At 42.8% G+C, this 26,442-nt stretch overlaps 1 protein-coding gene across 1 annotated transcript; it reads right to left on the bottom strand.

Annotated features, from left to right (window-relative positions):
• Positions 1 to 4,283: 4,283 nt before the first annotated feature.
• LOC110509024 (BMP/retinoic acid-inducible neural-specific protein 3) lies at positions 4,284 to 26,162 on the bottom strand. Its single transcript, XM_021589965.3, has 8 exons — positions 25,591 to 26,162; positions 24,901 to 25,192; positions 20,819 to 21,009; positions 18,415 to 18,626; positions 13,139 to 13,244; positions 12,516 to 12,752; positions 8,926 to 9,148; positions 4,284 to 7,493 (listed from the first exon to the last, which is right to left on the bottom strand). The coding sequence occupies exons 2-8, from the start codon at positions 25,152 to 25,154 to the stop codon at positions 6,332 to 6,334; spliced, it is 2,385 nt and encodes a 794-aa protein (XP_021445640.3). The 5' UTR covers positions 25,155 to 25,192; positions 25,591 to 26,162; the 3' UTR covers positions 4,284 to 6,331.
• Between the last annotated feature and the right edge of the window lie 280 nt (positions 26,163 to 26,442).

The raw sequence follows: 26,442 nt of genomic DNA, 5'->3' as shown, positions 1-26,442 counted from the left end.
TGCTAAATTAACATATTTTATGCTTACTGAACAAAATATAAACACAACTTGTAAAGTGTTGATCCCATGTTTCATGAGCTGAAATAAAATATCTCAGAAAGTTTCCATACACACCCCAAAAATATTTTGTCTCAAATTTGTTTGTATCCTTGTTAGTGCGCTTTTCTTGTTCAGCAAGATAATCCATCCATCTGATAAGTGTGACATATCATGAAGCTGATTAAACAGCATGATCATTACACAGGTGCCCCTTCTGCTGGGGACAATACAATTCCAATCTAAAATGTCCAGTTTGTCACACAACACAATACCACAGATGTCTGAAGTTTTGAGGGATTGTGCAATAAGCATGCTGACTGAGCATGCAGGAATGTCCAGCAGCTGTTACCTGATAATGTAATGTTTATTTCTCTTCCATATACCGCCTCTATCATCATTTTAGAACATTTGGCGTCCAATCGCAGACCACGTGTAACCATGCCAGCCCAGGACCTCCACATCCGGCTTCTTCACCTGCGGGATCGTCTGAGACCAGCCACCCAGACAGCTGATGAAACTGAGAAGTATTTATGTCTGTAACACAGCTCTTTTGTGGGGAAAAACGCATTCTGATTGGCTGGGCCTGGCTCCCCAGTGGGTGGGTCTGGCTCCCACTTGTGTGGGCCAGACTGCCAAGTTGGTGGGCCTATGTCCTCCCAGGCCCACCCATGGCTGCACCCCTGCCCAGTCATGTGAAATCCATAGATTAGGGCCTAATGAATTTATTTCCTTATATGAACTGTAACTCAGTAAAATCATTGAAATTGTTGCATGTTGCGTTTGAATTTTTATTGAGTATAATTGTAATAGCTCTCATTAGACTTCACACAGCTTTTAGCCGAGGATGGGGCTACACAGAAAACAGCTTGCTGCTTTTGTAGATCTCAAGAATAGCTTTAGAATTCTGAAAAATAGTTTTAAAGAGTGCTCTAAAATTATTGCGAGAAAGTAGAAGGAATCTATTGACAAACTTAATATAATAGATTATGACTTGTATCATTTCGTATGTGCATGATGAGGGGAAAAATAGTATATTCCCTTAACAAATACAGTTATCAATCTTTCTAGGTTTAGTATTTCATATTTATTAGGATCCCCATTGGCACTGGTGTGTAATCATGGATATTTGACCACTACCATTTTTTTTAATGATAAAATAATGTCTCTCGTCTCTCTGTGTTTTCATAATTTTCTGTCTTTTCGCAAGTGGCTGAATCTCACGGGAGAAATCATCCGAGGGAGGGAAACAGCGCCCCTCTGTCTCTGTATGTGTAGCCAATGTATCTGATGCTGTCTGGACCAAAAGAGTATGACATGTTACCGCCGTAGCATTTGATTGATTGATGCCAGCAAGCATTTACTTCTCTTGATGAAAAAATATAAAATAATTAGCAAATCATCGTGGCACTGAGCTCAACTGTGGGTTGTCCCCCCCCCCCCCATTTTGGATTTCTCTTCACACAAATCAAATCACATCCTGAGAAAAACGTCATAATTGTCAGAAAAATGTGTCAGTTTATGGTCGGTCTGCTTGTGTTGATGTGCTGCAGTAGCTACCTTGCTAAATCGGCCCTTTTCCTAAGCCACGGACGATGATGGGGATTTGGACATGTGGTTTTGACTTAATTCTCGAATCAAATCAAATAATTCTCTGTACAGGCCAATGATTATGACAGAGATTCGGATCTAACCATAAATTAATATGTTGTGCAGCTGGCCTGAGACGATTGAAGTTCCATATGTAGCCTAGATGTAGCCTGGTAGGCTCATGTTAACTAGGTATCTAACTTAGCTGGTTCACTGTTGCCCATGCCACGAAGTCAGGCTAGTAAGCATTTTAGCTAAGTAGCCTATGGCAATAAAAACTAAAAGTGTGTACAGTATGACAGAGCCATGGACCGTTTTGTCAACATGAAAGAGACGAGGATGGCATTGGCCTTCAACTAGTCTACAAGTAGGGTGAGTATATACATATTTTTTTACTTGCACGCACGCATACGCGCACACACACACACACACACACACACACACACACACACAGAGAAATCAGTGCCATGGACAGCCACATTATATTTAGGAACATTGATTGGACTAAATTGTTTTTGGTATCTTTACATTTCTTTTCACTGTTTTAAAATAAGCAAATATAGCCTTGCTGATTTGATGATGTTTAAATGTTTAAGTTGAAATTGTGCTGGAATAGTGGAGGCAGTGCTCCTGTTGTCTTTGTGCTGACTTGCGGTAACTAAGTGGTTCTAAATCAGTAGTTGTGTAGTAAACTGTCGAAAACATTAACTTGCTTGACCGTGCTGCAAGTCGTGTAACTGTTTGTTAATGCAATTTTTGCTTTGTGGACTTCACTGGTACAGATGTTGCTCTCTGGTTTTGTGAGTAAACAAATGTAGTTGAATTTATTCTGCCACTGCGTGACTGTTGTCTTTTTGTTGTCAGGGCGTTATTGTATATCACGGTGGCGTATGAACAAATGGGTTATAGAGCAGACAACGCAATTATTACAACATAGGCTGTAATATGGCTTTTTAACTGGCTTGGCTTGGCTTCCTCAGTGATATTACCCACGCACCGCTACTGCCCATTAGCTGTTGCCAAGGCAGCAGCTACTCTTGCTGGGGGCAAAACAGGTTGTTACTGCTCTATTCCTGTAAGTGGATCCATTTTGCTCACATTTCCTATTTTCACACTATTGTGAAACATATCCTACTGGCTCTGATAATTTATTTTTACTCTGTCACTTCTTTCCAGAAACGTTCCAGTGGTGGATGCCTAACTAGGCCAGCACAGTAGAGCTTGGCTCGGCTTCAACAGCAGTAGAGCTTGGCTCGGCTACAACAGCAGTAGAGCTTGGCTCGGCTACAACAGCAGTAGAGCTTGGCTCGGCTTCAACAGCAGTAGAGCTTGGCTCGGCTTCAACAGCAGTAGAGCTTGGCTCGGCTACAACAGCAGTAGAGCTTGGCTCGGCTACAACAGCAGTAGAACTTGGCTTGGCTTCAACAGCAGTAGAACTTGGCTCAGCTTCAACAGCAGTAGAGCTTGGCTCGGCTACAACAGCAGTAGAACTTGGCTTGGCTTCAACAGCAGTAGAACTTGGCTCAGCTTCAACAGCAGTAGAACTTGGCTCGGCTTCAACAGCAGTAGAGCTTGGCTCGGCTTCAACAGCAGTAGAACTTGGCTCAGCTTCAACAGCAGTAGAGCTTGGCTCGGCTTCAACAGCAGTAGAGCTTGGCTCAGCTTCAACAGCAGTAGAACTTGGCTCAGCTTCAACAGCACAGTAGAGCTTGGCTCGGCTTCAACAGCACAGTAGAGCTTGGCTCGGCTTCAACAGCAGTAGAGCTTGGCTCGGCTTCAACAGCAGTAGAACTTGGCTCGGCTTCAACAGCAGTAGAACTTGGCTCGGCTTCAACAGCAGTAGAACTTGGCTCAGCTTCAACAGCAGTAGAACTTGGCTCGGCTTCAACAGCAGTAGAACTTGGCTCGGCTTCAACAGCAGTAGAGCTTGGCTCGGCTTCAACAGCAGTAGAACTTGGCTCGGCTTCAACAGCAGTAGAACTTGGCTCGGCTTCAACAGCAGTAGAACTTGGCTCAGCTTCAACAGCAGTAGAACTTGGCTCGGCTTCAACAGCAGTAGAACTTGGCTCGGCTTCAACAGCAGTAGAGCTTGGCTCAGCTTCAACAGCAGTAGAACTTGGCTCGGCTTCAACAGCAGGGCTGTTTCATAAAGAGGAACGGCTGCTGTATGATGAATACCAAACACTCACAGATTTCCCTTTAGACTGTCTTGATGGACTGCCAGCTCATTGTGTTCTTCCTGTGGATTGTCAGCCATTATTTTAAATGCCTCTCCTGAGAGACTCGTCTCCATAAACTCTTGTCCTTCACCGCAGCCCGCCCTCCCCTCGCCAGACCACTTGTAAAACAGGCACATTATATTATTAGTCTTACTCATGTTTCCTCCGAGGCCCACTGCCCTGCCCAAAGCCTCAGCTAATCGCTCAGTGTGTGTATGTGTGTGTGTGTGTGTGTTTGATTGTGTGTGTGTGTGTTTAAAACCTATACATTAGCAGATATAGGCCTACATGTTGTGCAATCACACAATAAAGACCACGATTACAAAAAAATCTCAGTGGTCAACAATCCTTGGTAAGTAACGTATTGAAACACAAAACAGTGTAAAGATTAGTAATCAGGGACTTTTGCAACCCCACAATCAAGGACATTTTAAAGGGTTTGTTTGAGCACACTTGGGCCTTGTCACAGAGGAGTTTACTTCAGATGTCGATGTATGCTGCACATGCGTGACATCGCTGTTTGTTTACTCAGCCATGATTTTAATTACTTTACATTCCATTTAGATATGCAAATGCTTCTAGGACCTTTAAAAAAATTAAAATATTTGAAATCTAAACCTTACCTCACTGAAAAGGATTCAGTCTATCGAATTTGGAAATCCAATTTACTTACAAACTAAATGACTGCATTTAATAAATAAATAGGAAAATAATTTAGCCCATAACCGAATTTAAGAACAACGAGTGCGTCATTTGGTAGTGTTTTCAAGTTAATTGCTTATGTTTCTACCCACTTTCTCTTCCCCTTAAAGTTGGCGTTACATTAGAGGGAAGAGACGGGATGGATAACCACCCATCACTCCTTAACCCCAGGGGGGAACGTCTTACGAATCTAGATTAAGCGACGACAAGCCACTTCTGCAAGTGCTATCTAAGATGCAAGTCATACTCAAACAGCTGACACTGTAGTCTAGAGACAACAGTTCTTTTGGGAGTTCGGGTCTAATTTCACCCTTGGTCATTGAGCCTTCAATCAACTCCCTATTTGCTCTGTGAGCTAATTATCTCCGATAAAGGCCATTGATACCTAGCCTGTGTTTGATGCTGTGCATGTCTCTCTACCTCCCTCTCTCATCCATCACAGTGAGTGTGAATGGCAGCCAGAGACAGGGGGCGGAGGCTACTGTCCTCACTATACCCTTGGTAATATGTGCCAAGGCTGTTACAGAACGGAGACATTATGAGACACTGTGTTCTGCAGCTCCAGATGGGCAGTACTAACACAGCACATTTGCAGCACCTCGTTCTCCTTCCATTAGCAAATGACTTACATAGGTTTTTAGAAGGTGTGTGTTAGTATCAATCCAATAATCCACTGCAATAACACAGTGGTCATATACATTTGGAATAGATTCTGAATTGATACCTGTATAAAGCAGATCAAATCCTCTCTATCCAATAATAAATTGCAGCATTTTCTGTAAAAAGGGAAAAAGGGATGCATTTTTCCAGATCTTTCCAATGTACACTACCGGTCAAACATTTTAGAACACCTACTCATTCAAGCTTTTTACTTTATTCTACATTGTAGAAAAAATGCATATGGTATCATGTAGTAACCAAAAAAGTCTTAAACAAATCCAAATAAGTAACAGACACATCTCAACATCAACTGTTCTGAGCAGACTGTGTGAATCAGGCCTTCATGGTCACATTGCTGCAAAGAAACCACTACTAAAGGACACCAATAAGAAGAAGAGACATACTTGGGCCAAGACACAATGGACATTAGACCGGTGGAAATCTGCCCTTTGGTCTGCAGTCCAAATTGGAGATTTTTGGTTCCAACCGCCGTTGGATACGCGGTACGCCATCCCATCTGGTTTGACTTAGTGGGACTATCATTTGTTTTTCAACAGGACAATGACCCAAAACACACCTCCAGGCTGTGTAAGGGATTTTTTTACCAAGAAGGAGAGTGATGGAGTGCTGCATCAGATGACCTGGCCTCCACAATCCCCCAACCTCAACCAAATTGAGATGGTTTGGGATGAGTTGGTCCGCAGAGTGAAGGAAAAGCTGCCAACAAGTGCTCAGCATATGTGGGAACTCCTTCAAGACTGTTGGAAAAGCATTCCAGGTGAAGCTGGTTGAGAGAATGCCAAGAGTGTGCAAAGCTGTCATCAAGGCAAATACTTTTTTGTTTACTACATGAGTCCATATGTGTTATTTCAAAGTTTTGGTGTCTTCACTATTATTCTATAATGTAGAAAATAATAAAAAGTAAAGAAAAACTCTTGAATGAGTAGGTGTGTCCAAACTTTTGACCGGTATTGATAAAAACATCAAATTTAATGACACTTATATACAATTAAAGCCATGAACGGCAAACACCAACACAAACAGATATAGGCTATGGGGCTGACATTGTATCTGATTGGGTTAATACAAAAAACATCACATTGGCCCCGCCCACCTGCCCATTATTAACTACATAGCTTGGTTGCCTCGTACTCCACAAAGTTTGGTTGTCTAGCACTGAAAGCCTGTAGAGAAGCCAGTATTCTGGTCACTTCTGAACTGGACAGTTTCAGTCTTTGACGGAGCAGACACGAGAACAGGTCCATAGGCTGAGCCCCTGGAGGGGAGAGGCGGTTGACCCTATAGCGGACCTCTACCAGCTGCAGCAGGGCTGAGTCCTGGGATCCCTGGGTGTACGGGTAGTCCAACTGCAGGATTAGGTCCTGGATTGCGTCTGGGTCAAAGTGCATGCTGTATCCAAACAGCTGCATGCTGTTGATCTTCATGTAGCCCATGTTCTGGGATGAATACGCCTCCACAGGTTCCACGGCGCCCTCTGGTGGTTCAAAGTACGCTCTACTAGCGTTTCTGTGTCCCCCAACCCACGAGCCTGGCCCGGAATCCCTAATGCGGCTCCTCAGGTAGAAATGGACGGTCTCGAAAAAGCTCTTCCACCGGTTGCCCAGTGTCAAGGTCCAGTTGTAGCAGTCCAGGGGGATATCCAGCTTGGTCCGCTCCCAGTCGGGGTAGCCGTGCTGGCCGATGGGCATGGTCCAGCTCTCCGAGTGGCTGCCCCCGAACGGGTTGACGAACACGGACAGCGCAGGCTCCAACGTGCTGTTCTTGGTCAGGCACACCTGGAGCGACACCCCCAGCAGCATGTGCACGCGGTTGGACTTGTAGCGGTTGCTCTTCAGCGTCAGCAGCATCCTCTTCCGCCACGATGGGTCGAACCAGGCATTGAGGCGCACATCGCTGCTGACGAAGATGGCGTGCAGGGCAATGCGCGAGTCGCGGCGCTGGAGTAGGTAGCGCAGCTCCAAGTCCTGAAGGTCGCGGTCGCTCTCCAAACCCAGGTAAGGATCCGTGGGGTCAGGTACGGCGGGTCGGCAGAGCCCCTGGCCTAGAAAGAAGCCCGGGTTGCAGCTGGAGCAGCGGGTGCGGTTCTCGGGGGAACAAGACGCACAGCGGGGGCCTTCTCCCACAGAGCAGGGGACGGGGCCCTGGCAGGAAGAGTGGTGGTAGGGGCAGGAACAGCTCCTGGTCTGCTCAGAGTACACGCCGATGTGGTCGTTCTCACTGCAGTACAGGAGGGACAGGATGTAGCTCAGCCAGTAGCGGAGGGGTCTGAGGACGGAGGACAGAACATACTGTAGGTGAACGTACCTTTGTTAGTCAATTAACGTTTTCTTTTTGTTTTCTGTCTTTGAAATATGTTAAAAACATCTCATCAGACACAATAGGATTCAATACTGCACATTCACAGCAACAATATCTGTCAATTAAGTAGGATAGGCAGAGCAGAAGCCCCATCTCTGCACTTGTAGGCTCAGCTGCTGGAATGCAAGCTAAATCAGACCAAAATGGAAATCTTCCCCTGGAGTAGGCAGGTGGGTGCTGACAGAGAGCCAACCACACACACACACACACACACACACACACACACACACACACACACACACACACACACACACTTTTTTTGTTCAATGTATGAATATTGAATACTAACCACCCAGTACAATTACAGAGCAAATAAACTATGCATAAAGCATTTCATAGGATCACATGCGGAAAAAATGGACCAGTTAAATAATTGGGAACCTCCATCAAATCCCCCTTTATGACCAGAAGGGTGTGATAAAGCAGTGTAATTGGATTGAGGATTGTGGAAGCAGAGTGTTTGGCAGTAGTACTGAAGGATTTTGTAATGTAGTTAATTTTTTCCAAAGAATGGCCATCAAAACAGAGAGGTCAGGAGAGAGGAGACCAGCACCGGGAAGTTATGCTGAAAGGAAAGCCTCTCTGGAAGACTGGAGTAACTAATAACAGCTAGACCAGGTTGCATTACATAGGGCTGAACCGGGAGCTAGAGGACTACTCGTGTCGGGTTCTGTTGGACCCGTTAAGAACTCCGCCAAGCGCCACAGTAGTCACAGTGCGCTTGGCAGCACTGTATTTGTATAGATACAGATATATAGTATTTGTACAGATACAGTACAAGAGATAGAACAAACATGATCTGGGACCGGGCTATCTTGCCAGCCTTGTAAGACAGCACAAACGGATCTGGGACCAGGCTAACCAACTAATAATTGGAATGTTGTTCAGACTGTAGTTTTAACTGTTAATGAAAACAGAGTGAAAGTGGTAACTTCAGCAGAGGCATAAGATAAAGAGGACCTCACCGTTTGAATGCCAAAATGTTTGTTATTGGTACTCTTTTCTGAGTGTGGATGTGTGACACAATCTGAAGACTTATTGTGGCCTAGTGAGTAGGTACTTCATCTTTTATTGAGCCCAGTGGTCTTAGATACACTTTGGATAACAAAAGTTAAAACAGTACTAATTGCATTGCAATTAGCAACTGCCAGTTGTCCAGCTATCCTCAACTCTGGTTTTCCGAGGTGAGACTCAATTTAGTCTGTCAGCCCTTCTTGTCTCCTAAAACTACTATTTTTTTTGTGTGTTTCTTTCTAGCACAGTGCATAAATAATTTGCATAATTCCAAGACAAAGGAAGTTTGGGGGAAACCTCGGGTTAATGAAACAATAGTCTATACCTCTCCCTGTGCAGCACAATTCTGGGTTGATGGCGGCATCTCTTAATGAGGCTGAAGAGCTTGTTAGCGGTGTGGCGCGCTTTGTCGAGAAGCAGGCCTCTCATGGTCTCCAGCTGCCTGTAGCGCTGGAGAAGACCCCCATCCGTCCTCCAAAAGTGTTCCACGACAGATTTGTTCACCGCGTACTGGGTTGGCAGCCTTCCGACGAAGCTTTGGAACTCCTCTAAAATAGTAAACCAAGAGTAAAAAAAATAAATAAACATGAATAAGTCAAGTTTCGTTCTGGCGGGGAGCCACGTGAGCCATTGGGGAATAATTACAACGTGTGACAGTGTGTCTGTTCTCATTGTTTTTGTCTGTCCCAGAAATGTAAACAAACCCAAATATAAATAAACAACGTGTTCAGAGATACTGGTTCAGATTGTTTCTTCTCAGCTTACTAGAGTGCATAACTGTTATTTCAAGAGGCATCATATTTGATTAACAACCTGTCTGTAGTGTGCACCATTGAATGGTTTAGTCACTAATTGGTCATTTATCAGATGGTACGAGATGGTGGTTGAAGTGGGTGCAAACATACACTTCCAGCTTTCGAAGCAAGGCCATGTATATTGCCATGGTAACCTATTACATCAAGAGTGTTGGGCCAGTAACTGAAAGGTCGCTGGTTTAAATCCCCAAGTGGATAAATCCTGCCCTTGAGCACAGAAGTTAAACCCGGGCGCTGATTAAGGCAGCCCCTTGCATCTCTCTGATTCAGAGTTTATTTTTATTATATTTAACTAGGCAAGTCAGTTAAGAACAAATTCTTACTTACAATGATGGCCTACTCTGGCCAAACCCACCCCTAACCCGGAGGACACTGGGCCAATTGTGCACCGCACTATAGGACTCCTGATCACAGCCAGTTGTGATACAGCCCAGGATCAAACCAGGGTCTGTAGTGACGTCTCTAGAACTGAGATGCAGTGCCCTAGACCCCTGCGCCACTCGGGTTGAATGGGTTCCATTCTGCGACTCACTATGTTTCCCCTATTTCAAAAGTGTTTTCAAGAAGTGAGAAATCCCACAAGACACTTTTATTATGCGACTTCAGTAAGGTTTTTCATCTAGTATACTCCCTTCTGTCATGACGTTGCCCTGGGGGTAGGTTTATGACAGTCATAAATACCTCTCCCCCCCTTTTTCCTCTCTCTACCCTACTGATGTGACATTTGAAAATCCTTTGGTTAACATAGAGATTCTGGGAACATCAGAAGGTGGGGGGAAATGAACTATATTCTGGTAATCCGACCAATTGAACATATGCGGTGGTACTTGATGAATATGATGTCAGTTCGATTGTCATCTGAGACATTCTCATCAATGATAGGATGACATGAAGTACATTGGAAAGTCTACACATCAGAGTTATCGGATTCACATGGAATTGTTGTTCAATTTAAATGTTTGAATATAAAATTATTGGTGAAAAGATTAAACGTAATTTTAGCTTCCAAATGAGATATTTGGGTTTTCTTAAGGTTAGGGCTCTGCTCAATCAGTGGCCCGCCCCTGTGAAGAGACATGGGTTATAAAACTTTTCAAACACACCCTTCTCGCTCCACTATATAAAGCCTTGACGAAAATGTAACCTCCTGTTCCGAGGATGTGAGGACGACGGTCCATATGTTAACAGGACTAACATGTTATCTGTTCTGAGGATGTGAGGACGACGGTCCATATGTTAACAGGACTAACATGTTATCTGTTCTGAGGATGTGAGGACGACGGTCCATATGTTAACAGGACTAACATGTTATCTGTTCTGAGGATGTGAGGACGACGGTCCATACGTTAACAGGACTAACATGTTATCTGTTCTGAGGATGTGAGGACGACGGTCCATATGTTAACAGGACTAACATGTTATCTGTTCTGAGGATGTGAGGACGACGGTCCATATGTTAACAGGACTAACATGTTATCTGTTCTGAGGATGTGAGGACGACGGTCCATATGTTAACAGGACTAACATGTTATCTGTTCTGAGGATGTGAGGACGACGGTCCATATGTTAACAGGACTAACATGTTATCTGTTCTGAGGATGTGAGGACGACGGTCCATATGTTAACAGGACTAACATGTTATCTGTTCTGAGGATGTGAGGACGACGGTCCATATGTTAACAGGACTAACATGTTATCTGTTCTGAGGATGTGAGGACGACGGTCCATATGTTAACAGGACTAACATGTTATCTGTTCTGAGGATGTGAGGACGACGGTCCATATGTTAACAGGACTAACATGTTATCTGTTCTGAGGATGTGAGGACGACGGTCCATATGTTAACAGGACTAACATGTTATCTGTTCTGAGGATGTGAGGACGACGGTCCATACGTTAACAGGACTAACATGTTATCTGTTCTGAGGATGTGAGGACGACGGTCCATATGTTAACAGGACTAACATGTTATCTGTTCCGAGGATGTGAGGACGACGGTCCGATGTCAGAATGGTTCAGATAATAACTACAGAACGAAGCCAACCTCAGCATGAGCTTTGGTTGCGAATTGTATGAACATTGAACTCTTATTCACTACAGAAGTGATACCTCCTAGCCATTGAGTTAGCAACAGCAGCTGCAAACGTGGGCTAGGAAAGAACAGACAGAGTATTCCGTCTACCACACAACGACGTTACTACAACGTGTCCAATTTACCACCAGAGACATTCTTCAAAGGACTCGGTTGGGCAACACGGCCTTCCATCTACCACCAACCTACCGAAGCGCAGCTCAGAGTAAATATTTATTGCATTTTCCTTTTCCAAATGGGCGGTAATTTAGAATGCATAAGATACTGTATTTACGATAGAGACATCGCTTCTCCCTTTGTTCCTCAGTCTTCCCGCTCCTTCACTCAAACCCAGACTCTTTACTTTGTGTAACCAGCTGTCATATCTGTTCCCTCCGCTAGGGACGTTTTCCTTCATGATATAATTTGTAATCAAGGTATGATTTATTCTGTGTATATGTAATTCTGTGTGATTAGTTAGGTGTTTAGTAAATAAATACTTAAACCCAATTTTGTATTGCTGATTCAACTTGTTAGTCATGGTTTGTGAAGATAACCAAGAATTTACAACTTTCAGATGAGACTGAAATAAGGTGACGATTAACATTGACTGCTACTGATGTAAAATATTACTAGGTGTTTAAGAGTTTATTGGGAAGATAACTGCTCTATAAATATAATTTTTTGGTGCCCCGACTTTCTAGTTAATTTCATTTACATGATTAGCTCAATCAGGTAATATTAATTACAGAGAAAGGATTTTATAGAATAGCATGTCATATCACTTAATCCGGCATAGCCAAACACACAACACTTCTCCACCGTATCTCAGAACAATGCTTTTTATCATTCTCACATATGGAAGCTTATTGAATGCCTGAATACCTTACTCTCTAAATTCTACACTAAATTATTGCAAGTTAAAAAACAAGCTGGCTAAAGCAGAAATATCCTGCCACCCAGGCTGCTCAATTGTTGCTCATGACAGGTCATTGAACTGTTGCATGTTCAACTATCTCCAGTAAACACCTGATTCCTCAAACTCCTCGTTGGCCAGTGTCCAGGCCTCTCTGAGGCGGAGCAGGTTGTTCTCCAGGGCCTGGAGGTCCGTCTGTGGACAGTTGCACTGTGGGAAGTCCGGGCTACACTGGCACCAGCAGTCACTGGCCCTGCACACAAACTGGCCCTCCGAGTTGCAGCCGATGTAGCTGAGGGCTGCCTGGACGAAGCGGCTCCGCAGGTACGCTGGCAGAATGACCTGGAGTCCTGGGGAGGCCAGAGAGGCGTGGGTGAGTATTTTGGGGTGTATAAGAAGGCAAAACAAACAGACACTGCTGCTAAATTGCTTTTGAAGATCCTACATCAGAAACCAAATACAACTAAGTCATCCAGGGATTTGATAAAGATCCTCTCAGGTTAGCGTTGAGAACCAATTAGATTCCAGATAGGAACTACTGTGTCTTTGCTGCATTGAACCTCCCGAAGAATGCATTCCATGTTGAGCTGTAGTGAGTTACCGTAAACTATTCCCTCTACACTGCTGGGAATACATATATTAATGTTAATCATGAAAGGCACACCTGGCTCTTTGATGTTCATTCAGAGTGATATACCTGTTGAAGTTTTGTCTTCAGTTCTAGTTTCAGGCATACCTTGTAATTGGATCTTGTTTTCTGGACTGTGGACCAGTACTGAGCTGACAGAGTCAAGGTTATCATAGTTACTGCATCCAAGGGGGCCTGTCCTGGTTTCAGTCACCTGGGGAGGTAAGGAAACTAATTAATGTTGAAAGTTCATTCATTTTCTGATGTTTTGTTTTATGCCTCAAACATCAGAGAATGAACTAGGAAAATATTCAGTGGAAATTAATGAATAGTCTGTGTGTTCTGGTAGGCTATCATAAAGGAAGGACAGAGAGTGAAAAAGATAATCATCTCCAATGTTAAATCATATCGACTCCATTAATCTTATTCGGGGTATTGAATAATTGAAACCACAATGAAAATTGGCCCAGCGTCATCCGTTTTATGCCGGGTTATGCCGTCATTGTAAATAAGAATTTACTCTTAATTGACTTGCCTAGTTAAATAAAATAAAGCATATTTTGAAATAGCATACATTTAGTTGGCGAGTTATTGTACAATGGTGGTGGAGAATTCATAATTAATTAACTTTCATTCCTGCCCAATCACCAATATTGCAGGGTGATCATGCAAATCAGTGTTCCTCAATGCGGGTCACTCACAACTGATTACAGTTTCTTTTTCGTAATTTTATATATATATATATATATATTTTTTTTTTTAGGGAGTAGATCTGCTTAATACTACAGATAGATTGTAGCTTCCCATCAATGTAATTGTCTGCATAATTTCCAATCCCCCATATACTGATTACAGTGTCTTACGTCAACCATTCTGTAGCATGATAAACCATGATGTAGAGCAGGCCTGGACAACTCCAGTCCTCGGGGGCCTGATTGGTGTCACACTTTGGCCCCTAGACCCAACTAACACCTCTGACTCCAATAATCAACTAATCATGATCTTCAGTTTAGAATGTAATTAGTTTAATCAGCCGTGTTTGTCAGGGGGGGGGGGGGGGGGGTGACACCACTCGGGTCCTGCGAGGACTGGTGTTGCCCGTCCCTAATGTAGATGAAGGGAATCACGACACGGCTTGAGATTAATCATAATCAAACCTCTAGATTTATGCCTCAGTAACAGTTCTTATTTCATATTTCCTCCATAATCTCCAGCATATGTGTTTTAATGAAGGCCTATGTGCAGCTGGCAGTGCTGAACACCCCTCAACACCTATTCAAAACCTTTTCTTGACCAATTGACACTCGGCTCACTCCACAAAATGGCTGACAAAGGTGGTTAGCTTGGACGTAAATTAATAGAAAGATATGGGCCGATATATCATCTTGATGAATAATTAACTATACTGTAGGAAGGCACTTTCAGTCAGGTGGCCACTTCTCCTCATCAATATCAGGTATGCCTGTGTAACCGATGTGAAAGAGCTAGCTAGTTAGCGGTAGTGCGCGCTAATAGCGTTCCAATCGGTGACGTCACTCGCTTTGAGACCTTGAAGTAGTGGTTCCCCTTGCTCTGCAAGGGCCGCGGCTTTTGTGGAGCGATGGGTAACGATGCTTCGTGGGTGTCAGTTGTTGATGTGTGCAGAGGGTCCCTGGTTTGAGCCCAGGTTGGGGCGAGGGGAGGGACGGAAGCTATACTGTTACACCTGCCACATTGAGAAATTAACCTATTTTAATATCCATGTCAGAAGATTGAATGGAGTATTGGGGTACTGTAGTATGTGGAGCAACACTACAACACTACTAGCGTCTCTCTTGATTATCACATACTAACACCTGCTATTGGTGAGAGAACACCAATCTACAGCAGTGGTTCCCGAGCTTTTTATAGTCCCGTACCCTTTCCTTTTCAAACATTCAACCTCCAGCTGCACCTCCTCTAGCACCAGGGTCGGCGCACTCTCAAATGTTGTTTTTAGCCATCACACACACACTATACGATACATTTATTAAACATAAGAATGAGTGTGACTTTGTCACAACCCGGCTGACAAAGAGCTCTTATAGGACCAGGGCACAAATAATAATATACTAATAATCAATAATTATTGCTCTTTATCTTTATCTTACATATAAAACCTTATTTGTTCATCAAATAACTCACCACAGTTTAATGAGAAGGCTGTGCTTGAAGGGATGCATATAACTCTGCAATGTTGGGTTGCATTGGAGAGTGTCTCAGTCTTAAATAATTTTCCACACACAGTCTGTACTTAGTTTTCATGCTAGTGAGGGCCGAGAACCCACTCTCACATGGGTACGTACAGTGAGGGAAAAAACGATTTGATCCCCTGCTGATTTTGTACGTTTGCCAACTGACAAAGAAATGATCAGTCTATAAATTAAATGGTAGGTTTATTTGAACAGTGAGAGAGACAGAATAACAACAACAAAAATCCAGAAAAACGCATGTCAAAAATGTTATAAATTGATTTGCATTTTAATGAGGGAAATAAGTATTGACCTCTCTGCAAAACATGACTTAGTACTTGGTGGCAAAACCCTTGTTGGCAATCACAGAGGTCAGACGTTTCTTGTAGTTGGCCACCAGGTTTGCACACATCTCAGGAGGGATTTTGTCCCACTCCTCTTTGCAGATCTTCTCCAAGTCATTAAGGTTTTGAGGCTGACGTTTGGCAACTCGAGCCTTCAGCTCCCTCCACAGATTTTCTATGAGATTATGGTCTGGAGACTGGCTAGGCCACTCCAGGACCTTATTGTGCTTTTTCTTGAGCCACTCCTTTGTTACCTTGGCCATGTGTTTTGGGTCATTGTCATGCTGGAATACCCATCCATGACCCATTTTCAATGCCCTGGCTGAGGGAAGGAGGTTCTCACCCAAGATTTGACGGTACATGACCCCGTCCATCGTCCCTTTAATGCGGTGAAGTTGTCCTGTCCCCTTAGCAGAAAAACACCCCCAAAGCATAATGTTTCCAGCTCCATGTTTGACAGTGGGGATGGTGTTCTTGGGGTCATAGGCAGCATTCCTCCGCCTCCAAACACGGCGAGTTGAGTTGATGCCAAAGAGCGCCATTTTGGTCTCATCTGACCACAGCACTTTCACCCAGTTGTCCTCTGAATCATTCAGATGTTCATTGGCAAACTTCAGACGGGCATGTATATGTGCTTTCTTGAGCAGGGAGACCTTGCGGGCGCTGCAGGATTTCAGTCCTTCACGGCGTAGTGTGTTACCAATTGTTTTCTTGGTGACTATGGTCCCAGCTACCTTGAGATCATTGACAAGATCCTCCCATGTAGTTCTGGGCTGATTCCTCACCGTTCTCATGATCATTGCAACTCCACGAGGTGAGATCTTGCATGGAGCCCCAGGCAGAGGGAGATTGACAGTTCTTTTGTGTTTCTTCCATTTGCGAATAATCGCACCAACTGTTGTCACCTTCTCACCAAGCTGCTTGGCGATGGTCTTGTAGCCCATTCCAGCCTTGTGTAGGTCTAAAATCTTGTCCCTGACATCCTTGGAGAGCTCTTTGGTCTTGGCCATGGTGGAGCATTTGGAATCTGATTGATTGATTGCTTCTGTGGACAGGTGTCTTTTAATCAGGTAACCAGCTGAAATTAGGAGCACTCCCTTTAAGAGTGTCCTCCTAATCTCAGCTCGTTACCTGTATAAAAGACACCTGGGAGCCAGAAATCTTATTGATTGAGAGGGGGTCAAATGCTTATTTCCCTCATTAAAATGAAAATCAATTTATAGCATTTTTGACATGCGTTTTTCTGGATTGTTTAGTTGTTATTCTGTCTCTCACTGTTCAAATAAACCTACCATTAAAATGATAGACTGATCATTTCTTTGTCAGTGGGCAAACGTACAAAATCAGCAGCGGATCAAATACTTTTCCCCCTCACTGTAGCTGCAAAGGGCATCAGTGTCTTAACAGTGCGATTTGCCAAGGCAGGATACTCTGAGCGCAGCCCTATCCAGAAATCTGTCAGTGGCTTCTGAATAAATTACATTTTCACAGAACCGCTTGCTGCAATTTTGATGAGGCACTCTTGTAACTGGAGGCAGGGCATGAAAGGGATAACAAATTCAGTTGTTTGTGTCGTCCGTTTTGGGAAAGTATCTGCGTAATTGCGCATCCAGCTCACTCAGGTGCTTCGCTATATCACATTTGGCATTGTCCGTAAGCTTGAGTTCATTTGCACACAAAAAATTATACAATGATGGAAAGACCTGTGGGTTGTCCTTGTTAATGCAGACAGAGAAGAGCTCCAACTTCTTAATCATAGCCTCAATTTTGTCTCGCACATTGAATATAGTTGCAAAGAGTCCCTGTAATCCTGGATTCAGATAATTCAGGCTAAAAAAAACATCACCCAGATAGGCCAGTCGTGTGAGAAACTCGTCATCATGCAAGTGGTCAGACAAGTGAAAATTATGGTCAGTAAAGAAAATTTTAAGCTCATTTCTCAATTCAGAAAAATGTGTCAATACTTTGCCCCTTGATAACCAGCGCACTTCTGTATGTTGTAAAAGCGTTACATGGTCGCTGCCCATATGATTGCATATTGCAGAAAATACAGGAGAGTTCAGGGGCCTTGCTTTAACTAAGTTTACCATTTTCACTGTAGTGTCCAAAATGTCAGGCATTCCCTTGGCAACAAGAGCCTCTTGGTGGATGCTGCAGTGTACCCAAGTGGCGTCGGGAGCAACTGCTTACACCCGCATTACCAAATGTATAGCCCCGTTGGAAAATCTAAATGTACTGTTTGAAAATGTGAATCACATATTTATTTGGGGTACCTCCGACAGCAATGCATTGCAGTTTTGGAATAGACGGCCTACAGTAAATACTTTTTATGTAGATATTCTATATATATATATATATATATATATATATAACCCTGTTCATCTGTCTACATCGCCCTTGATATATAATTGGAACACATATGGGTACAGTCTGATGTAAGTCACATGTCATTCTTATGACTTGAAACATGTTAATTCTCAGCAGATTTTCATTTTGAGATAAAAAGGACTCATATCTGATACACTATGCAACAACGCTTACTTACTGAATCGGCACAGCGAGAGTCTGACAATAAGGAAAAATCTAAAATCAAAACAACACATCAACATGCTACACTGTGAATATTTGACATAAATAAAATGGCAACATTAAATGCAACAGTAACCTATCCACTTGCCTCCCCACAGAAAAAAAATCTAAAGAAAACATAGCAAAGTCCTTGCAGCAGCTGCATTGGTTTAACACAGTTTGACCTCCTATAGTAACCTATATTGGCATCTAACTTCCCCTCTGTATGCCCAGAGGCAAAGGGCAGTCAGGGGTCTCTTACCCTGATGGCGGTGGAGGCGATCTGGAGGTGGTGGAGACGGCGCAAGGTGTTCTCCCTGTCGGTGAAGTAGGAGGCAGCCAGCTGGTGAAGGGCCTCCAGGGTCACCACCCCAGCCCCCGTATTGTTGTGGCTGCTGCCCTCAGCTCCAGCCCCTGGTTCTGGGCCTCGGCTCAGCTTCCGCTTATCCACAAATATCGTCAAGGACTCCTCCCCTGATTACAGGAAATTAGGAAAGGGGAGACCATTAACTGAGCCAGAGATGCTCAGTGATCTCATGATCAATGGTGATCATCTCCCGTCTCTTCTTTAGAGAGGTTCCAATTATTCATTGACTGTGATGAAGAAAGATAATGAGCAGAACATGTGATGTATGTTTAATCTCACCCCAATACAGCAACCATACTGAACTGAGTTCCCTGTTTTAATACAGTTGAAGTCGGAAGTTTAGATACACTTAAAACTCGTTTTTCAACCACTCCACACATTTCTTGGTAACAAATTATAGTTTGGGCAAGTCGGTTAGGACTGCTTCTTTGTGCATGACACAAGTAATTTTCCCAACAATTCTTTACAGACAGATTATTTCACTTATAATTCACTGTATGACAATTCCCATGGGTCAGAAGTTTACATACACAAAGTTGACTGTGCCTTTAAACAGCTTGGAAAATTCCAGAAAATGATATCATGGCTTTGGAAGCTTCTGATAAGCTAATTGACATAATTTGAGTCAATTGGAGGTGTACCTGCGGATGTATTTCAAGGCATACGTCAAAACTCGGTGCCTCTTTGCTTGACATCATGGGAAAATCAAAAGAAACCAGCCAAGACCTTGTAGACCTCCCCAAGTCTGTTTCATCCTTGGGAGCAATTTCCAAATGCCTGAAGGTACCACATTCATCTGTACAAAGAATTATACACAAGTATAAACACCATGGGACCACGCAGCCGTCGTAACCCTCAGGAAAGAGAAGCGTTCTGTCTCCTAGAGATTAACATACTTTGGTGCGAAAAGTGCAAATCAATCACTGAACAACAGCAAAGGACCTTGTGAAGATGCCGGAGGAAACGGGTACAAAAGTATCTATATCCACAGTAAAACGAGTCCTATATCGACATAACCTGAAAGGCTGCTCAGCAAGGAAGAAGCCACGGCTCCAAAACCGCCATAAAAAAGCCAGACTACAGATTGCAACTGCGTATGGGGACAAAGATCGTAATTTTTGGAGAAATGTCCTCCAGTCTGATGAAACTAAAATAAAACTGTTTGGCCATAATGACCATTGTCATGTTTGGAGGAAAAAGGGGGAGGCTTGCAAGCCAAAGAACACCATCCCAAACGTGAAGCATGGGGGTGGAAGCATCATGTTGTGGGGGTGCTTTGCTGCAGGAGGGACTGGTGCACTTCACAAAATAGATGGCATCATGAGGGAAGAAAATTATGTGGATATACTGAAGCAACATCTCAAGACATCAGCCAGGAAGTTAAAGCTTGGTCACAAATGGATCTTCCAAATGGACAATGACCCCAAGGATACTTCCAAAGTTGTGGCAAAATGGCTTAAGGACAACAAAGTTAAGGTATTGGAGTTGCCATAACAAAGCCCTGACCTCAATCCCATCGAAAATGTGTGGGCAGAACTGAAACTGAAAAAGTGTGTGCAAAGTGTGTGCAAGCAAGGAGGCCTACAAACCTGACTCAGTTACACCAGCTCTGTCAGGAGGAATGGGCCAAAATTCACCCAACTTATTATGGGAAGCTTGTGGAAGGCTACCCAAAACATTTGACCCAAGTTAAGCAATTTAATGGCAATCCTACCAACAAAGTGTATGTAAACTTCTTACCCACTGGGAATGTGATGTAAGAAATAAAAGCTGAAATAAATCATTATCTCTACTATTATTCTGACATTTTACATTCTTAAAATAAAGTGGTGATCCTAACTGACCTAAGATAGGGAATTTTTACTCTGATTATGTCAGGAATTGTGAAAAACTGAGTTGAAATGTATTTGGCTAAGGTGTATGTAAACTTCCGACTTTAACTGTGTGTGTATATATATATATATATATATATATATATACAGTAGCTTTTTAAGCACATAAGATACAGTATAATACATCAATTCCAACCTGTATAATTTCCACATTACTTATGTTACTAAAAATATACCCCTTATGCAGAAGTATCTGCTGTAGCTAAGTTATTGAATGTAAAGCATTATTCAGACACTAGGAATGTTTTCCCATTGTCTGAGTCATACATTACATTCAGTAACAGATTTAACATTTTAAAAGTTATATGAAATTCCCTCTTGAAAAACCCACTTCTAAGGAGTCTAAGGAGTCCTGCTGTGATGCGGGTAAAGTAGGAACCAACGCTCGGAGCCTCTGTTTACTGTACCTCCAAGAGTGGCGGACAGCAGGAGGTGAGTCCCGTACTTCTTGATAATGGTCTCAGTGATCCTGCGGAGGGTGGGCCGCCGCCCCAACTGCCTGACTGTGCGCATGAAGTCAGGGTCAAGGGGCGGAGCCAGGCCGCTGCCGCCCCGCCTCTCCACCGCCAGGCTGTTGACTTTCCACCGGCCGAACTCCCTGAAAACACACTTCATTAATTACTTGATTGAGTTCTTGGTTCGTGGAGAGATTTTTCAGTTTGTGAAATTGTCACAAACTTAACAGGCTGTTGAGAACATTTATTTGAATGTAATTGTAGAATGTGAAAACCTACATTTAACACAAACAAACCCCAATGCAGACAGACACAACATTTACAGACAGACACAGGCAGAAACTCTCACATATAGCTAATACATCCAGACGGTACGGAATTTTCCCTGGAGGAGCTGTGAGCATACTGCAGATATTTTCTCCTAAAGCCTTCTTATGTTGGCACGCAACTTGAGGGAGGGCAAAGGAAAGTGTCGAATGACTTCAGATTGGCTGGAATTTGCTCTGACAGACATTGCCACTGGCTAATAAACCGTGGGTCACTCTGCCAACACATATGTTCACAGGTCTGTGAGACTGTATGACCTTGTCTTACAATTGTCTTTGTTGGTGCTCTTTTGCCTTGTTTCATTGTAGCTTCGATCTTGCTGAAGAAAGGAAACCTCCGTTTCACAATGCCTTTGTTAGGTGACCACAGTACAATAGTGCTACTGTAGCATGATAGTCTTTATGAGAGGGTCCAATGCAGCACTAGGCATAATAAGTATTATAAATTGTCAATGTGACCATGAAACCACTGACCCTCTATGCCAGATCACCCATTAACCAGTGTAATGTCCCTATAAGTAGAAAAAAAAGTGAAATCTAGAACCTAAAATTGTTGTTTTGGTTCCAGGTAGAACCCTTTTGAGTACCATGTAGAACTCTTTACGCAGAGGGTTCTACATAGATCAACCAAACGTTCTACCCTCTAACCAAAAAGGATTCTATTTGGACCCAAAAATGGTTCTGATATGGGGACAGCTGAATAACCCTTCTGGAACCATTTTTTCTAAGAGTGTATGGGTAACCATGAATCACAGCTAATCCTGAACCATATTTGAATGACCATGAATCATTCTATGACTGTGAGCCATTTAGAGCAAAATGAGAACTTCTGCTTTGGAGCCTTTCAGGAAATTAGAACCTCTGCCTTGGAGCCTTTCAGGAAACCATAGAAATGCTTTAACTATAAGCACTTGAGGTGTCCATAGCTAACAAAATATATTCATAATGTGATCTCACAAAGCCCTTGTGATTCACCATTAGCCTACTGTTTGTGGTGACCATTAGCCGCTTCGTACACAGTGTACTGACACGTGTCACATCGAGCTCAAGTGTTGCATACACAGTCACGTCCCATCTGGGGACCTGCAAGCGAAAGCGTTCTAATACACTAGTCTCTCTCCAGTCTCTACAGTCAAGAGTCCTACTGCCCCAATATTTCACACACTGCCTTCTTGTCTCTTCTCGTGGGAGGCAATCAAATCACTGCCACGAGAAACGATCGGCAGAGAAATAATTGAGGAATCAGGCCAGTGTAGAGGGTGTAATTACAGCCAATCATCCTAAAGAGAGACAGACTGCAGTGCCTCTCCGGGTGTCACTTGATGGCCTCTATAGATCACACCCTGGCATTAGCCTGCAGGCTTATTCACCAGTGAACACTTATGGATGGGATGCAGGCATGCTACGCTAACGCTACACTGGTGGATAATAGTCTGACAGCTTCCTGTTCAAGACCCGGGGCTCATGTGCAATCAAATACGGAGAAACGGGAAGGTCCTCCGGGGACCATGGAGAACAGGTCGAGAGGAAAGATGGACACCAGCGGTTTGTCAGTCTAATAATTTGTAACTGTAGGGGATCCGATGTTAATCCACATGGTTACGTTGCTAGGACCCATATTCCAATCCAAACAGAGGACGTTTCAAAGTGGGGGCATCATATCAGTTGAAAAGATTCCCCATGTTGCTTTTGCTCCCTTCTAGAGAGAGAATTCAAATCAGTAGAGGCTGTTCAGAGAGACATATTTTTGTGAAGACTTCTCAAAGCCAGTAGAAATCCTCCTTTATCTGGCTTACCACAAGGGGGAGAACAAGTATTGAGTCATAGCGGAACAGCAGGACCATATTTAGGAATGTCATTATATTGTGGCACAAGGCCAGCATCATCCTATACTTTCAACGGCTCATTGGAAGTTTGAGTAGCACACTTCATTTTCAAAAGAACTCCCACCTTCCATTTATTCTAAACCATTTAGCAATGTTTCAGGCAATACTCTGCCATTTTCTAAAGCAGTCTGTCTATATCCTCTCTGGTACAGGGCATTAACCAGGGTGCGTGTGTTCCACCAATGTCACAAGCAAAGTGTAACACATTCCATTCACACTAGTTCTGAAAACAACATACCCATCAATGTGAATTGTGGTGGACATCCAGTCTATGTTTACTTACAACGTATGTGTTGACGCCACAAGCTTTCATGGATTTGCATGTATGCTATTTAGACACCGTGCCTACATCAGTCAGTGAACGCAATATCAGGACTGAACTGAATTATAACATATATAAGAGTGTCCTTTAAAAAACAGTAACAACGACAGTGTTGTATGTAAAAGCACTGCTACAAAATAATAATATGCCGAGAGTTGATAACGACACGCTGTAGGAGTGAAGTGTTGTTCAGAGAGGGGAATGTGCCACAGAATAGTCTCACTTGCTTGCAAGTAGGGTTGCAAAGGGAGGGTATACTATTGGAATCTTTCGAAGTTTACCAGTAAACTGCCAGACTTTTGTTAGCTTTTAAGGTTTTGGGGAATTTTGTAAGATCTAGTAACCTTTTATGGGAACTTCATATTATCACAGGTGTCTGTAATTATCTCTGGTATAATTATCTCTGGTCCTCTGTGTGGCCTTATCACATCTAAAATATATACAAAAAGTAAAATAAGATTATTTGACAATATAAAATATTCATGACAAAACGGTAAAACATTATGCCAAATATGAACCATCAATTGGTTGTTTTATTATGAGGGTTTCAGCATGAAATATCCTTTATATATTTTGGGGGGAAATGTTTTTTAATATGTCAACATGTCTTTGTTGTAAATGTTTCCAAACTGGTGGCAGTTGCGAAAAAAAAGTCAATTGTTAGAGTCAATTGTTAAGTTGCAGAGTTATTTGAAAATAATGCCTACGTTGATTAGATGCTTTTTACATGAATTAGGCTATTTTCTCTTGAACCATATGGTCTAACCACTAGAAAATAATGGACAATATGTACACCTATATAACAAAGTAATACCATAGGAATAATCTATTTAAAGTTATTCTAGTATAAATTACCATAGATTACCTGTTAATTAAAACATTTACAGAAGATTCTGGTAAATTTTATGAAATTACCGGTAGCTTTGCAACCCTAGTTGTGAGGCTGTCTCTCTATCTCCCTATATGTGTGTGTGTGTGTGTGTGTGTGTGTGTGTGTGTGTGTGTGTGTGTGTGTGTGTGTGTGTGTGTGTGTGTGTGTGTGTGTGTGTGTGTGTGTGAGAGAGAGAGAGAGTGTGTGAGAGTGAGCGAGAGTGAGAGAGAGAGAGAGAGAGAGAGAGAGAGAGAGAGGGAGAGAGAGAGAGAGAGAGAGAGAGATTTGTGACACGTTGCCACAAGAAAAGGGCAACTAGTGAAGAACAAACAACATTGTAAATACAACCTATATTTATGTTTATTTATTTTCCCTTTTGTACTTATCTATTTGCACATCATTACAACACTGTATATAGACATAATTACATTTTAAATGTCTTTATTATTTTGAAACTTTTGTAAGTGTAATGTATACTGTCAATTTTTTATTGATTATTTCATTTTTGTTCATTATCTATTTCACTTGCTTTGGCAATCTTTGGCAGTTTCCCATGCCAATAAAGCCCCTTAAATTGAAATTGTGGTAAAGGTGGTGGGGGGGGGCTACTAAAGAGAGAAAAAGGTCACCTGAACATCTTGTATCTGGTAGTGTAGCCCTGCTGGTGTCTCTCCACCGACTCAGTGAAATCCAAAGAGTGGTGGAAGGGCCCTTTGTCCGACAGCAACCAGCCCATGGGCCCAGCGGTACCACCATCATCACTGGATCCGGCAGCAGCCGCAACAACCCAAGTCCCGGTCCAGCAGCAGCACAGGCTCAGAGCGAGCCCCTCCCATAGGAGCAGCACAGACAGTCGTCTAAGACCGATACCCTGGCAGCTCATGCTTCACCCAACGACTCCTCATCCTCTCCAAACGTTGCCTGTGTCCAGGGGTAACAAACCATATGGGGGAATTTGCGAATCATGGAATGTTGATTTCATTGCAAAATGTGACAAGCTTACCTTACCCATGAGCAAAATACGTTGAAAATACGTATTTCTTTGGTTGAAAAGACGTTAAAAATATGTATTGTTAACCAACTTCGCTCATTGGGTAAGTACTATACTGTATGTAATAATACTACACTGAGACGTTTTAAATATTAAAATACAACATAGAAATGGATAGCTGTTATAAAAGTCAATAACAGATTGTAATAAATAAGTAGGCTACATAAATAAACATTATAATTCCTATGCAATTTGTTGTGCATGTTCACGTCATATTAACTGGCGCATGCAACATTTGAATAGTCAAATATTATGCCTGCATCCTTACCTGATTTTTAAAAATAGTATAAAGACCAATTATGTCTGATGCGTCAGTGAGATCCCGCGGTTGCACGAGCCCTAATAAAAAATATGTATTTTCATGCTCTTTGGTCATAATATGAAATTAATTCATAAAGTGTCCGTGTAAGAAGTGGCGCAAGGCTTAAATATATATTTTTAAAAATGATAACGTTTATTTTCCTCACAAAACTTATTGTTCACAGGAAAGGACACCACTGTACATTCTGGAGCATAGAAATCCAAACATTATTGGGAAAACTCCTCTGTAGATTGCAGGTGGATCTTACATTTACCCCGCGCAACAACTTCAGCTCCAAAACAGACGGAAAGAACTCTGGGCGTAAAAATAACGGTCAATAATTCCCAAGTTGGACACGCGTTTATTCAACTTCCTTATTTTAGTTGAACATTTGCTGACTTAATTTGCAACCCCTTCAATTACTGCATCGGGTGTACAAGTAGCCTAATAGTTCGTTATCGGAGTTCATTTTCCTCTGCTCAGGCAGTTGCAGCCTCCCGGTTCCAGCATTAGTTGTGCGTTTGAATGAGAGAAGGGCTGGCACGGAATGGAGGGGGGAAGCAGATGTTTTTTTATGCACACGTAAAGCTCCGTTTTTTGACAAATGAAACATTGTGTGCACAATGCACGTTGATGTATTTCATTTCGAGTTTGATGATTGTCAGCGCAACTGTTGGGTTGAAAACGGGCAGAAGGTAGCCGAGTTGTTTAGAGCGTTGGGACTCTTACCGAAAGGTCCCTGGTTCAAATCCCCGAGCCGACTAGGTGAGCAATCTGTTGATGTTCCCTTTGAGCATGGTACTTAACCATAATTCCTCC

Source organism: Oncorhynchus mykiss, chromosome 28 (genome assembly GCF_057628025.1).
Source record: "Oncorhynchus mykiss isolate SJ-2025 chromosome 28, ASM5762802v1, whole genome shotgun sequence".
Taxonomy (NCBI): domain Eukaryota; kingdom Metazoa; phylum Chordata; class Actinopteri; order Salmoniformes; family Salmonidae; genus Oncorhynchus; species Oncorhynchus mykiss.
This window is presented reverse-complemented; position numbering and strand designations above follow the sequence as displayed.